Source organism: Electrophorus electricus, chromosome 17 (genome assembly GCF_041902795.1).
Source record: "Electrophorus electricus isolate QZ-2024a chromosome 17, ASM4190279v1, whole genome shotgun sequence".
In the NCBI taxonomy this organism is placed as follows: domain Eukaryota; kingdom Metazoa; phylum Chordata; class Actinopteri; order Gymnotiformes; family Gymnotidae; genus Electrophorus; species Electrophorus electricus.
This window is the reverse complement of record NC_137513.1, coordinates 2,197,501-2,212,500: the sequence shown is the minus strand read 5'-3', so window position 1 is coordinate 2,212,500 and position 15,000 is coordinate 2,197,501. Positions and strand designations below refer to the sequence as shown.

The 15,000-nt window shown below is 47.6% G+C and overlaps 1 protein-coding gene across 7 annotated transcripts in view; it reads left to right on the top strand.

Moving 5' to 3' along the window:
* cadm1b (cell adhesion molecule 1b) overlaps positions 1-15,000 on the top strand; it is a 98,571-nt gene that overhangs the window by 52,350 nt on the left and 31,221 nt on the right. For 5 of the 7 annotated variants that reach the window (XR_014117783.1, XM_027022401.3, XM_081699669.1 and 2 more), the window contains exons 2-3: positions 9,153-9,173; positions 14,206-14,352. Coding sequence is in view for 6 of the 7 variants with exons in the window: in XM_027022401.3 (XP_026878202.1) it covers positions 9,153-9,173; positions 14,206-14,352 (168 nt within the window). In the remaining variant the exon portion in view is untranslated. The remainder of the gene's footprint in view (positions 1-9,152; positions 9,174-14,205; positions 14,353-15,000) is intronic. The other 2 variants (XM_027022400.3, XM_081699670.1) reach the window with 1 other exon arrangement.

Sequence of the window (15,000 nt, the reverse complement as noted above, 5' to 3'; positions counted from 1 at the left end):
GTGGATGAGGCCTGGAAGTTATCACCTCCTGACCTCAGCCTCACCCCAGCACAGAGGAATGACAGAGACATTCAGAAAACCTGTAGAAATACAAACGTAATATAAAACAATCACAAAATAAAACAAAACACATTCAAGCCAATAGCCGTCCTGTGGTCAGATTTGGAGGATGGCAAGCTGGTGCATAGCAACTGTCTCTAACTGCACACACCCAGTGTTTCTAATAAAGTGGGCTGTTACTGTTGTGATGGCTGCATGTGATTTTAGTAAGAACTAGTGATCTAAACCCTAGTGATCTAAATGTTAGTGATCTAAACACTAGTGATCTACCCATGCCCCTATTCATTAAATCATCAGCACTTATACATGTCCTTGGAAACTGCTGTAGTCCTGCAGGAGTGCATGTGCTCAGTGTGTATGTGAGGTGGGTGAACTTTGAGGTCTTTGCTAGTCGACCCATACTTATCTGTTTGGGAACAGAGAGGTTAATCGGTCGCACATGGGGGGGGGCATTCCTAACCTCGTGTTTTCCGAGTCGCACCATTTCCAGGTCACGCTGCTTCCTGTCATGTTTGGTCTTCTTTTACAACGCATTTTACCCTGGCCAATATGGTGATATCGTTGGGGAGACATGGGTTCATTTCAGAAACGTTTACCGACCACTGACTGCACTGTGGTGGCCTGTGAGATCATGTGCTGAGGCCTCTGATTGGACGCCACGGTTTTATTGCTTTCTTTATTATTACTGTTTTTATTACTAGCCTATTGCCAAGAGGTCATCGTCAGACTTCCCTCCTCTGCTAGCCCAATGCGTAGGCTGGCCCTGTGACAGCACTGCTGTGCTTTAGAGTGTAAAAGTGAGACTTTAACACAAGCTAAACTTGTCGTGTGCCGAAGGTTCGTTCCTGTCTGTAGGCCACGCTTCCTTCAACAGGTTCCAACCAATAATCAGTGACGTGATGGATAATAGCAGTTTGGGAAAAATGACTTTCAAAAGGGATTTTAGAAACGACAGTCAGTTAACGATGAGCTTTTAATGCTCTGTATCCTTCTCCCTTTATGGGGACTTAAGATCGTACATTGTGAAATAAAAAAAAAAAGGATATTTGAACAAACACAAAAAACAAAACTTAAACTGTGGATATTTGTATGGGGAGGACATCAGGTTGTTTACTAAAGAGAAGAGTGTGTAGAATTCACAGAAGGCAGCACTGTAATCCAGAAACTAAAGGCCATGTTTTGGCTGGGAGGCTGCTAGCAAGGATTTATGCAAATTTTATGTTCATGTTTTGTTAACTGTATCCATAATTTGGCTTTAGTTTAGGCTCAAGAAGCAATCCAGTAATTATTAAACTATGAATTTTAAAGTGCTTGCAGAAAATGTATTCTCTCCTGCTTACCTTTCATGGCTATCAATCAAGCACAACTGGTAGCTGCAGTGTTCATGAGGTCTGTCTTTAGGTGTTAATGAGGTCTGTCTTTGAGTGTTCATGAGGTCTGTCTCAGAGTTCATGAGGTCTGTCTGAGTGTTCATGAGGCCTGACTATGAATGTTAATGAGGTCTGTCTATGAGTGTTCATGAGGTCTGTCTTTGAGTGTTCATGAGGTCTGTCTTTGAGTGTTCACTAGGTCTGTCTTTGACTGTGTGGCAATGAACAGATTAAACAGAATAAGATATGGAGAATGATATGGGAGATACAGTGTGTGGGTACAGTGGGTTACCTGTAGGTCTTTGTTTGAAATTCTGTCCGTGGGAGCTGCAGTGTGGCAGTTGCTGGACTGTTTCTGCACTGTGCAGATGGGTCTCCACTCTCACAGCCATGCTGCACTGCAAATGACACTGTTTCTATGCACCACTATAGTGTTTTCATACTATGGCGCCTCACAGGAACCAGCATGACCGGCCTCGGACCACGGGAGTAAAAATATGCCCAGTGGTCAAATGAGAAATGCCGAATCATGCATTTCACAGAGACCTTAGCTAGCCACCTTCGTTGTCCGAGAGGACTGGCTTCTGACGTCTGCCGTGCTTGCTCATCGGTACTGTATGTTTCTATGGTAGCAGTCATGGGGTGGGGTGGGGTGGGGGGGGAGAGACTAATTCGCAGTGGTTGTGTTTTCAAGTCATTCTGTGTTTTTTTTTTAAAAACGTGCTCTGATTATAAAGCATTCGTTTAGCTGATGCACATCCCAGAGCAAGAGAATCAGAAGGCTCCGGAACCCTGCGGGCAAATCCGTGTTCATATCATTACCAGGAACATCTTTACCCCCTAGTACAGATGGGAGAACAGGACCAGGGAGGTCTGCTGTGTGGAAACCGTTCTTGTCCACGAGGTGTAAGGTTGGAGTTCTCACCCAAAGCACCTCTGAGGAGGGCTCAAAGCCCAGTGGCACTACGATTGCTTTGCCATACTTCCCATCCACCCACAGGATGCCAGATGGAGGTTAAATATGAGCTGTAGTGCGCCAGGCTTCTTGCCAGTCAAATGTGATTGCTACGAGAGGCAAATTAACAGCAAATTAGGTAAGCGGGTTGGGTAATTAAACCGTCAATCAATAAGACACACTTTTACCCCAGCAGCAGGTAAAGCGACGCATAGGCTAAACAGGAAATAGCACGTCAGTTCAGTTCGTAAGCGCAATGCTTCTTCCAAAGTCACAGAATTTCTTCTTCCGTTCAAGGTACAGTGTGTAAATGCAGTTTACGTGTCTAAACCTGATTGTGGCACAAATGTGACTTAAACAAATGTAACGACATTCACTATAGTCCCTTGTTTTGATCGGAATGGTGCTTCGTGGTGTTTCGTTGAAGGGGAGGGCTTGGTCGCAGCATTGTAAGAATGCAGTGAGATCACACTGCAGAAATGGCAAATGATGAGCTGTTATTTGCCCTTTCATTAGAATTAAGTGGTCTGTGATACGTCAAAGCCGGATGAGTTTTAGAAGGCCTGAACAAAACATTCCCCCCTGATTCACAGCAATTTATAATTCACACATGTGCAAGTGTATAAATATTAAATATTCATCCGTGTCCAGCTCATAGGCCCCAAGGAATTTTCCACCAGAACACAGTAAGAGTTGCTGCCTGTGTTTAGGGAGAAAATGTCATTTCGTCAAAGACTGAATGCTTTTCATTTGCTCAGCGTGATCTTCAAAGAGTTGATTGTTGAATTCTGTGGAGATTTCAGATCCCATCGCGATACACAGAAAGCAATGGTTTCTCTCATTCCCATAATTATTTGGCCCTTAGAGCCTCTATTTCTTCTCAGACCCCATCATGACAGGCATTTAAAGTACCAATTATGGGCAAATATGTGCACAGTATTGAGAGCGGCCGCCTAATGTGGTCCATCTGCTAGTGTGCCAGCATGCGGCTGCCAAGGGGGTCCAAGCCACTCAACGTGGAGGAACTACAGGCATGCATGACCCTTGACCCTTGACCCCAAACATGGCAGCTCCAGAGGAACAAAGAGGCACTTGGTGGGCACTTGGTGCTTGGACGTCCTATAACTAGTCCTTTTGCCAACATTCTACATCCACTGTAATGGTTGTGTTCTGTGATGTCCTGTTCTGAATGGAGGTTACAATAGATGGACCGGTGAGCAGACCAGAGTAGCACGGTTTAAATATGCTGAGTCATGTCTCAGTGTAGCATGGTTTAAATATGCTGAGTCATGTCTCAGAGTAGCACGACTTAAATATGCTGAGTCATGTCTCAGAGTAGCACGGTTTAAATATGCATTGCACAGACACATGCTGAGTCATATGTGCATCGTGCGTTCCTGCACGTCTTGCGATACGCTCCCCACACACCTCAAAAACAAATAAGACCACAGTACTGGCGATGTTTCCATCCCTGATGACGCCTCCCCCCCCTGCCGGCCTGATTGATGCCGGTGCTCTGATTGAGAGAAAGGGAATGGGAAATTGAAAAATTGTGGTCACAGATTGGAAACTCACCGTTGATTATAAACTGTGGGACGAAACAAAGGCTTGTACCTTCCGATCGCTGTTGTCTTTTCCCTTTGTGCCACGCAAAAAACGCAGCAGGTGTTTTTGACAGTTGTCTGATTGCACTCACTGGCAGACATTAAAATAGCTAACAAACTGATGTGGAACTTTGTTTTTTGCGGGGTTGTGGTGAGGCGCCTGACCGATGCTGTTACGTTTGCTGGGCGCAGTGACTGAATGGCACAGGTGTTGTGGAGAGACACGGTCTCTCTCTCGTGTATCGAGCACAGTACGTCTTCTGAATGATTAACCATAGTGCTATAATAAGGTTAACAGCTATAATAGATCTAAAATTATGAGTTTGCTAGCATGCTCATTTGAATTATAAAATGCTACTGTAATTAAAGTAATAGAGCAAAATAAATTTAGTCATTTAGTTAATTCACAGTTATAAAGAATAAACACATTACTGTCAGATAAAATGTGTTAAAACAGTAGGGACATGTATGGCAGTGCATTTGAACCTTAAGATTTTAATCAGACTAGCATTCATCAGACGGCCTGCACAGACTGATGGGTAGAGGTACAGGAAGAGCAGGACACCGTGAGCTGCTCTGCGCTGCATCTCGAGTTCCACCAGGGACTCCTCCACCCCCCACCCCCCACGCCCTGTTAGTGCCCGCCGCTTCTCTCTGTGGTGCTGTATCTGCCCCAGGACTGTGAGCAGAGCCCTCTCATATGTTTCCTAACTGAAGGAGTAAGAGTGAGAGAGTGAGAGAGAAAGAGAAATGAGAAAGAGAGAGTGAAGCAAAGAGTGAGAGAGTGATAATGAGAGAAAAATCCAGAATGAGAGGAAGAGAGATCGAGAGAAAGAGAAAGAAAAGAGGGAGTATTGGAGAGAGTGAGAGAGAAAAGGAGAGACAGAGTGATAGAAAGAGAGAGAGAGAACTATTGTGCCATTTTTTGTTGAACATGCGCATCATGGCGTGACCATTATGTCAGAAGACTGAAGAGGGCGAGCGTTGGATTAAAGCTCTTCATAAGTGCGGCGTTGTAGCCTGGAGCCGCTCTCAGATGGCCTGAGATTCCTGGTACTTTGTTCCAGCTGGGAGGTGGGAAGCTTTGCGAGGCACAGTGGCGATCACAGCTGAATTCAAATCACTGTATGTGCACGTATGTACCCAGAGGGGGTCCAGATAAGCTTCACATTCAAGATGACTGTTTGTGGCTGGACGCTGGGCGTGGCTGGACGCTGGACATAGTTGGATGCTGGCTGTGGCTGGATGCTGGCTGTGGCTGGACACTGGCTGTGGCTGGACGCTGGGCATGGCTGGACGCTGGACATAGTTGGATGCTGGCTGTGGCTGGATGCTGGCTGTGGCTGGACACTGGCTGTGGCTGGACGCTGGCTGTGGCTGGACGCTGGACATGGTTGGATGCTGGCTGTGGCTGGACGCTGGGCGTGGCTGGACGCTGGCTGTGGCTGGACGCTGGACATAGTTGGATGCTGGCTGTGGCTGGACGCTGGGCGTGGCTGGACGCTGGGCGTGGCTGGACACTGGCTGTGGCTGGACGCTGGACATGGTTGGATGCTGGCTGTGGCTGGACGCTGGCTGTGGCTGGACGCTGGGCGTGGCTGGACGCTGGCTGTGGCTGGACGCTGGGCGTGGCTAAGGGGTAGTGGGCACATCGCTTTCCTACGTTGTCTTTGTTCTTCTACAAGGCATTTACAAATGTCTCCTTAGCATATTGACTGTAACAGGCCACCGACCGCTGGCAGCTCGAACTGGGCTTTTATTTGTCTCCCAATATAATTACATGCTTGCTGGCTCTTAAAAATACATTTGATACTAGAAAAGGTAAAGTGTAGTAAGATGGACTGTGAGACTAATCTCATGCTTTAAGACAGCCTTTTGAAACGTGTGAACTGGAGAACTGATTCCTTGCTGTTCTGTAGAACTCAAAGTGAGATTCCCAGCAGCCATTCTTGGGTTGTTGTTGTTGTTTTTTTTTTAAATTATTATATTGTCGGTCATTGCCAGTTAGCAACCCCTCCCTTATCACAACAGCTCCATGTGTAGCCAGAAAACCTTTGATGCAGCAGCTCACACAACCTGGCAGTAAATCCCATTGAGCCAGGAGAAGAGCGCTAAGGGCCCAAACAGACACCCACAATTAGCCAGCAGACACCTGTGATTGGGTGTTGTCACTCCATATCGACTAGGAGAGACGACTTAAGACATCCCTCCCATCCAAAGCGAGCGTGGCCAATCCCTGCTTTTGCCCACTCCAGGCCGGCTGCGGCTATGCGGGGAACCGGGCTCTGGACCTGGCGATAGGACACAACCCTCTTTGCCAGCTGAGCCACTCACAGTGGTGCCTCCACAGTTAGAATACACAACCGCATCCACACAACAGAGGAAAAGATTAAGCACAGATCAGAGAGCCAAACAAAGAGGCAAGCACAGCGTTCTTCAAAGCCACGGTGGTGTGCTGCTGGGCGGCTTTTCTTAGGACCACCTAGGTCTTAGGTATTTTGGGATATTGGTTCACTTAGATCAAGATGTTTCCATTGAAGGGTCGTTTTAAAAAACAGAGTTACTCATACTGAGTTACTCAGACTTATATGGACGTGCTTATTTTAGTAATGTTTTTTTTTTCTTGCATGGAAATCACAAAAGGAATTGCGTAGTGAAATGAAATGAATTGCAATCATTTTCTGCAATCGGATTATCTACTCCACAGCGCCAACACGCTCAAAGAAGAAAATGAGGCTACGTTTTACTCCACGCCAGGCGAGCCGAAGCGCGCACGCAGCCTTTGAAATAATCCTCCGCCGGCGAGGACTCATCTCCACCTGCGAAAAACAGATAACAGCACGGCTCTATCCACCTAGATGGCATCAAACGGCAAATCTGGCCATCGATATGGCGCCGGAAGAGTGACAGCGGTGACATCTAATCACCGTCCCGCTGACAAGTCATAACTCCTGTCTGGTGCACGTCAGCTAGCTGAGCGATGCGCTTACGGGGCCCCAGCACGGGATGAGAGTCTGTGATAGAATCGTTGGCCTCGTTCTGTCGGTTATAAAGAGTAACTATAGTAATGGCCCTCTCTAGAAAGCAACTTTGCTGGCAACATGAACAAATAAGTACTGCTGACAGTCAAGGATTCCTGCATAACCTACTCAGCTAGAACAAGTCCTAGTTAGTCTTCACTTCTAATTAGATCTCGATGTTTTTTTGAAGAAGCCAAAATATGTCGATATTCAATTAATATTTATTATATGGCCGAAAGGATGTGGACACCTGACCACTGCACATAGATGAGCTTGTTGGCCACCCCATTCCAAAACCATGGCTATTAATATGGAACTGCCCCCCCCCCCCCACCTCTATAACAGGTATTATTAATATGGATTAGGGTTAAGTGGGGTAAAGTGCGGTTAAGTGGGGTTATGGTGCTCAGTGGGTTAAGTGGGTTTAAGGTGTTCAGTGGGGTTAAGTTGGGTTAAGGTGTTCAAGGCTACGTGCAGGCCACTGGAGTTCCTCCACACCGAGCTCATTGATCCATGACTTCATGGACCTCAGGAAGCACAGTCATGCTGAAAGCAGAGAGGACCAGAAACAGTCCAAATCCTTTGCACACGCTGGAAGCATTTCAATGACCAAAACGTAGCATTAGCCTCACCCTTCCCTGGAACTAATAAACCCAACTCAAACCCTGAACAACAGCCCCAGACCATTACCCCCCAAACTTTACTGTTGGCGCTATGCATTCTGGGAGCTAGCATTCTCCTGGCATCCTCTGATTAATCCATCAGACTGTCAGATAGTGAAGCATGATTCATCACTCCAGGGAACACGTTCGCAGTGCTCCAGACTCCAGTGTCAGCAGGCTCTACGCCCCTCCAGCTGATGCTTGGCATTGTCTATAGTGATCATAGACTTGACTGCATCTGCTTGCCCGTGGAAACCCATTTCATGAAGCTCCAGACGCACCAGTGACGGTGCACAGCTTGTTGCTTCCAGGCGCAGTTTGCAGGCGCAGGAGTGAGTGATGCAACAGTGGGAAGGTGATTCCTGCGCGGTACGCACCCGACAGACCAAACTTGAACTTGACCTGCTCTGGGACGTTGCGCGGTCAATTGCCTCATGGTCGTGCTGCTACTGCTATTGTCCGTTCGACAATAATCTAGCAGGGCAGAAATTCCCAAACTGAGTCATGGCAAAGGATGAGGAACCATGGATGTGTCGCATTTAAAGTCCCTGAGCTCCACTCCGATCCTAATGCGGTTGTTTGTCTACGGAGTTTGCATGGCCTTGGTGCTTGATAGCATACACCTGTTAGCAGTAGCTTCAGTTACATGTGAATGAATGAACCCAATGAGATCTTTATGTAAGTTCATGTAAGTTGTAGGTAAGTAGGTTAACTTTACACGTTACTGTATTACTGATATTTGTTCAGAGTGTATACACATAACCTATATGCTCCATAATACATGTGCAGGCGTGTGCACATATATATGTGCAATAAAGTGACACACGCCGCATACCCAGTGCTACACGGCAGGCCGTGTCATCTTTCTCTGACAGGATTTAAAAGCTTCACATTTCTTTATGCGTTCCAGGAAGTCTGGAGACTATGTGCTGGTGTTTTAGTTTAATATCCATCGCTCCGAGCTGCTAGAGCTTTGTCTGTGTCTGAAACATTTATGGTGTGGTGCGAGAAAGCGTCTCCTGCCTTTGCTGTGTTTGATTTTGAACACAGATGCACCAACCCAGTCTCACGAGGACGTCTTTCCACCAGGACCGGACCTCGTGCTGTTATTTTTCTCAGCAAGGCGCTCGGGGGGTGTTGTTTTTTTTTCTCGCTCCCCTCTGTTTTCGGTCTCTCATGTACGACGGGGAATGTCACACACTCTACACTCCTCTTCCTCTCCAGTCACCTTGACTCAGAGGAAGATGACAGAAAAGGAAATTCAAAGCCCTTGCTTCACCACTCAGAACAACCGCCAGTGAAATTTGTTCTCACGTTCTCATGCTAGTCGCAGGGCCGCTCGCCAAAAGAGCCGACGTCGTGTTTGCCGTGAAACGTAATGCACATGAAAGCGGAGAGCGATGGCTGTTCTGTGCGTTTCTGATCGGGGATGAAGGTCTGTTAACACATTCTCCATGTTTCATGTCCTCATGCTTCCGCAGGAGCTCCCCAGACCATAACAGGTAGGAGCTGTTTCTTCACCAACTGTTAAACCAGTGTCATCTTCTGTCTGTTCACATTTGTGTATGTGTGTGTGCGCGTGTGTGTGTGTGTTGAATTATAGTCTGTGCATGGTTGGCTGTTCTACTGCATGTTATCCCAGTAAAAGGTTCCTAAATGACACCCAGTATCCTGCATTATACCAGTGTGTACCAGTCTATACCAGTCTGTACCAGTGGCTTTCCAAAGTAATATGGAACTTGCCAGAATGTTGGTCACCTTCCAGTCATCTGATCTCCTGAGTGTGAGGCAGAGTGAGTGCTCTTAGGAGCTGTTAGCGACCAAAAGAAGGCCGTGGCGAACAGGAGGAAATGAGGTGTCTCAACTGAAGAGACGCGAGGAAGGGAAAAGGTGCGATTTGAACAGCACGGGCTTCCTTAACAATTCATACAGAGAAAATCTATTCAGAACGGTTCCTTCACAGTAACCATAGCTGTGATGCAAGAGATTCACAAGCCCTCCCACACACTCGGCTGCAGCTTCTCTGGGACTGTCTAAGTTCAGTTACAAAATAAAAAATGGGAAAAAAAAATGAAACACCTCCTGCACAAGGACACGCGCATTCCAACTTTACATGACACACATCAATAGGACCAATTCAACAGCAGTGAACAGAATGGGATGAGTGGGAACAGTGTCTGTTCTGGATTACTCTCCGGAAGGTCTGGGGCATGGTCTCCACATCCCAGAGTTGACCTGGGAGGTGTCCAGATGTCCTCCATGCAGTCAGCTCTTTGAACATGAAGGACAGGCTGGAAAACGTGGAATCTGCGACCGTGGTAACTGGCTGTTCAAAGGCGAATACCTGAGGTGATGATAAATCACAATAAATCAAAGAAGTTGCTTTTCATAGCTTTGTACACCACACTTCTTTTAATAAGATACTATGGAACAAGCAATCTGCTTTATTTCAGAGCATATTTTGAGCAAACAAACAAAACCCAGATCTTTAAAATAAATGTCAGATAACTAGTTCTCTTCTTGTGGAAATGTTTAGTCCATATGGGATTAATACTTTAAAAAATATTTTAAAAAACGGTGAAAAAAGAATAGATGAAACAGATGTTTAATGAAAACTCATGTATTATTCATTTTTCACACGGCACCTCTATTATACAATTAATTTATTACTTTTCCTTTGAGATTGACTGAGTCAGTAGTCACATTTCAATCAGATCTGTTCAGCTGGAGTTATGACTGCACAGACGATCTGGATCTCATTACGTCCTTGTTGAACGCACAATGTCTTGATCGCAAAATTCAGTTAAGTCTCCAGATCCAGAATTGGGACACGTTGTATTCAATTTTTACATTTGTGCGACATGCCCATTATCGGCGGTGTAACAAATGTCTCGGCTAATCCCCGGATCCTTTCAGATTGAGAGCAGATCGGTTGCGGCTGAGTGCGGGCAGATGGTAGATGCTTCATAGCTGTGGGACGCGGAGAGATGAGAGCTCAAACAGCAGTGCTCTCCTCTGAGGATGGGATGAAGGGGGCTTGTTGCGGGAGAATGTCTCTCCCCTCCACCACTCCCACAACGCCCCGCCCCCTCCCGACTGCCCTCATTCCTGCCTCCAAAGCCCCTGCGCACAGCTCGCCTGATCCTCACCTCTCCTACTCCTTCGTCCGTCCGCGGGCGAATCCAGGCCACCGCGCTCCTCCTCGGCGCCAGGGGCCGGGGGGCTGGGAGGCAGCGCCGCACCGAGCCGACAGCCCGGGAAAGGGATCTCCACAGCCAGTTTCTAAAAAAGAGAGATTGCACTGGGAGCCCTGCTATGAACAGGAAAGGCAACACACACCCCCAAAGTGTTCCCTTTTCTCTCCAAGCGTTTAACTCACTAATTAACACTGCACTATCTATAGCGCCGCATTTACCCGGCACGTTTCACTAAGCCTACGGAACATATTGACATAAGGTTGTCATCTCTTATGTACACGGCTGAGACTAGTTCAGATCACCTATAGCCCTGGATCTTTCCAACGGAGACGGTTCCCATCTCCGGAAGACAGCGAGCCATGTTTGTTTTCGGGTGTTTATGGAGCGTGCTGGCTCTCAGGGTGCCACTCAGGTGTGCTGCTCCACTCCAGCTCGGTGGAGGTGGGGGCTACCAGAGGTCGCCCAGAGCCCGTGACCGCCACGCAGTGCGGGGGGCCGGATTGGCATGCACGCGGGCAACAGAGAGGGGCAGAGCCTGGACCTGGTTGGCACGCCCCTGACAATGTAACTCCTTGTTTTCGGTGCTTGCGCTGTAGGTGTCTGCCTCGTGTGGCATGCTGGGGCCGTGCCAGCGCAGGAGTCGTGGTTTATGTATTTGAGCTTAATGCTGATTAACCGACTGATGCGTCTGGGGAGGTCGATGACCCCACGCACATGCCCCGCCTTGCGCAGTGCTGGTCAATCTCGGGCAGATCTTAAAGGAGAGCTTTGCTGCTTTGCAACCTATACATTAATAAAAAATGCATCCTATTGCTTCTGACGGTGTGTTGCCGTCTCGTCATTAGCCGGGGCACAGAGAATCTGGTCTCACTGATTTATACATAGTCCAGAAGAGTGATCCTTTAAGCCTGAAAAACCCCAGATAAATCTCCCTCTGAAAAGAAACTCAAACATGTCTTTTGATGTCCTACCAAGTAACAACCATGCTTTCTATTAGGCCTTGTTGGCTTTTCCCCTCTTCTTTTCTTGTGTGTCCATATACAAATGGTTCACGTGTGCACCAGCAGTGCAAGTTAACCTGTCCTTCAAGAACCAGCTGAGCTTAATTTGTAAAGAGCACGGGTACACGCAGGCCAATCTCCCACCTCAGACGCAACAGAGCTTCTGCACACATTCAGCCTGTAATCACATAAGCCACGATGACTAAAACTCAAACGTGACATTAAGGCCTTCTGTTATGCAAAACATTTTCTGAATAAATAGCTATAAAATACAAAAGACCCACATGACTACAATGCTTGCCGTTTTCAGAAGGGAGATGTATGGGCGGATTTGACGGCTTAAATGACTGCCCCGTTGGACTGTGTTTACACTTCACAAGAAGCCGAGAAAGAGTGCTGATGTTCTCCGCGCTAACGCTATCACCCAGATGTATTATGCACAGTTATAAATGATGTACAACAACAATTTTAATAAGGCGGTCCACGGTTTAAAAATAGCGAAGCCGTCCTTTAAACGTAGAGGCAGCGAGGATTAACCAAAGCCGAAGTTACATCCTTCTTCATTCATCTAAATATCACGGATCACCTTTACCGAGGACAAATGCGTTTGGCAGGTCAATAATTCTGTGGGTTTTTTAAGAGAACAGTAATATTATAGGTTTCAGTTGATCTTTTTCTCTGGAGTATTCTCTTTCCCCAACACACACACACATGTGTTTTTGGCGCCTCTCGCTGAGACTCTGGCAGCCTTTCAAACCAGGCCTGGAGGTTTTTGGGGGTTTGTTTAGCTTCTTTTTTTTTAACGCACTGGGTGAGTGCGGCAGGGTGAACCCACCGTCACGGACATTCAACCCTGGGCATGGTGGCGGTCTCCAGCAGCGTGGCACGTCCCGGGCGCCCTCGGCTCGCCACGGTGGGCTAATATTATCCCCCGGGCTCCTGCATAAGAGCGGCACGCCGCGGCTGCTCACTTTCGTTTCCGCCGTCATCGATGGCGCCCTGGCCAGGCGAGGCTGAATCCCGTTAGGGTGGCTGTCTCTACCTATCGAAGAAGGAAAATTGAGATGCTTTTGTAGTCTGAGTAAATATCAAGGGAGGGTGAAGGTGGCTGATTGCTCAGCCACACACATTTGCATTGGGTGTTCTCCTGCAACCAGCGTTAAGGGGAGCCTTCTGCAGTGTTTGTCAGCATGAGGCATTTGAAAGCATTCTCTGGTATTTTTCATGCTTCTCAGCTCTAGGGATGTAAATATAGAACAAGGTGACTTGCTTTTTCACTGTCTTCACCTGGGAGGCATAACAGAATTCAGTTGTGAATGTAAACTGGAATGATTGAGTGCAATGTTGGTTCTAATTAGCAACTATTGTATGCTTGAAGGGAAGTACATCAGATTCTCTGTGTGTGTGTGTGTGTGTGTGTGTGTGTGTGTGTGTGTGTGTGTGTGTGTGTGTGTGTGTGTGTGTGTATGTGTGTGTGTGTGTGTGTGTGTGTGTGTGTGTGTGTGCCTGGCTTACAGGGCAGGGCAGTATTATGCCATCGAAAGCTTACTGTTGCTTGGCAGCCTCCATCACCATGCGTTTAGATGGAGAGGTCTGATAAAGTTTTGCCGTAAGCAGCAATTACTGAGCGTCTGTCAGGTTCGATCTGTGGGGTTGTAACCCAGCTGTTCCGTGCTCTGCTGCTATACACTGCACTAAAATCAATACGTCCATACCCACCCCTGAGACAAAACACTTTTACATCGCATGTGCAGTCTCTGCTACTTTTGTCTCCTCTTCCTGTACCCTGTACAGAGCACAGTGTGTGTTTCGTTTGTTTTTGGGTTGACAGGATGCTTGGACTTTCTGTTGTGTATTTTCTACCATGCCAAGGTCAAAAGCTCAGCTGTTGGCATGGATGCAGCCACTTCCTGACACGTGTTGTTACCATGCCTGTTTTTAAATGCACTTCCTCCAAACATGGCTGGTTGCGCTAGCCGGCGTGAAGCCACCCCCCGAATCTTGAGAGCTTCCGCTTTTGTTCTGCTCCGCAGATTCAGAGCACAGCGTGCACGCCGCCGTAACAAATCACGGGGGCGCTAAATCAGCCATGCACCAGACCTGTTCTACTGTGCGTCTTAAAAACAGCCAAAGTAACGGTTCACTGTTTGAACCATGTCAGATTAATGTCAGCCTGAATCTGTGTAAAAAAACAAAACAAAAGCAAAGTGGAAGCTCTCAGGATTGAAAGCGGATTGCTTCACGCCCGGCTACGTCGCACGAGCGTCGTATAGCGTGCGGCCTGATCCAGCGGCTACGGTTCAAAGGTCGTGGTTGTCCTTCCTTTGCCTCTGCAGCGGAGGGTCAGAACCTGGTGACGGGAAACGTGTCCGTGGTCGAGGGAGAGACGGCCACCATCAGCTGTCGCGTGAAGAACAACGACGACTCTGTCATCCAGCTCCTCAACCCCAACAGACAGACCATCTTCTTCAGAGACGTCAGGCGTAAGAACTCCCCTTTCATGCTCTCCTGTACAAGTCCATCACGAAGTGTTGAGCACATGCACGGGTGCCTCCTGCGCGAAGCCGTCGTGGCGTAGGCATTCGTTTTAAATGGTTGTTTTGGTTGAACTGTCATTCCAGTATCTATGGAGAAGGGGGGCAGGGGTGTTTGTGCATTACTCACAGCCTTGTGGAATTCATCCCTCGCTTTCTAAAACCTAGCCTTGGTCCCGAGGCTTTTGTATTATTGAAAAGTGCAGCAAGGCATGGCATTGTTGACAACGTCCTTCTAACAACGGAGTGACAGCGTATAATTGTGTTGGCCTGATTAGAGCACTCCGAATGCCCCATTTATATTCCGGCCTTGAGATTGTTTAGGTCCTTGATGGCACGTCGCACACAAAGCATATAATCATGCCTTCTCTCCCTAATAAGGGCCTTGATGAGCTGCTAAGTGATGGCCTGACCAGTAATCAGCGTGTGCTTTAGCCTGTAAGGGGGAACCTCCTGCGTTTGTGGTCCCACTGCTCTGACGTCCTGTGGTCAGGTTGGAGTCATGCTAGGTTGAACGCTCTTTGGTCCTGGTCAGTTCCTTTTCTTATTTGTTTTGTTGGAGAAGGCACCATCACGGTTTAGCTCCGGCTCATTCCT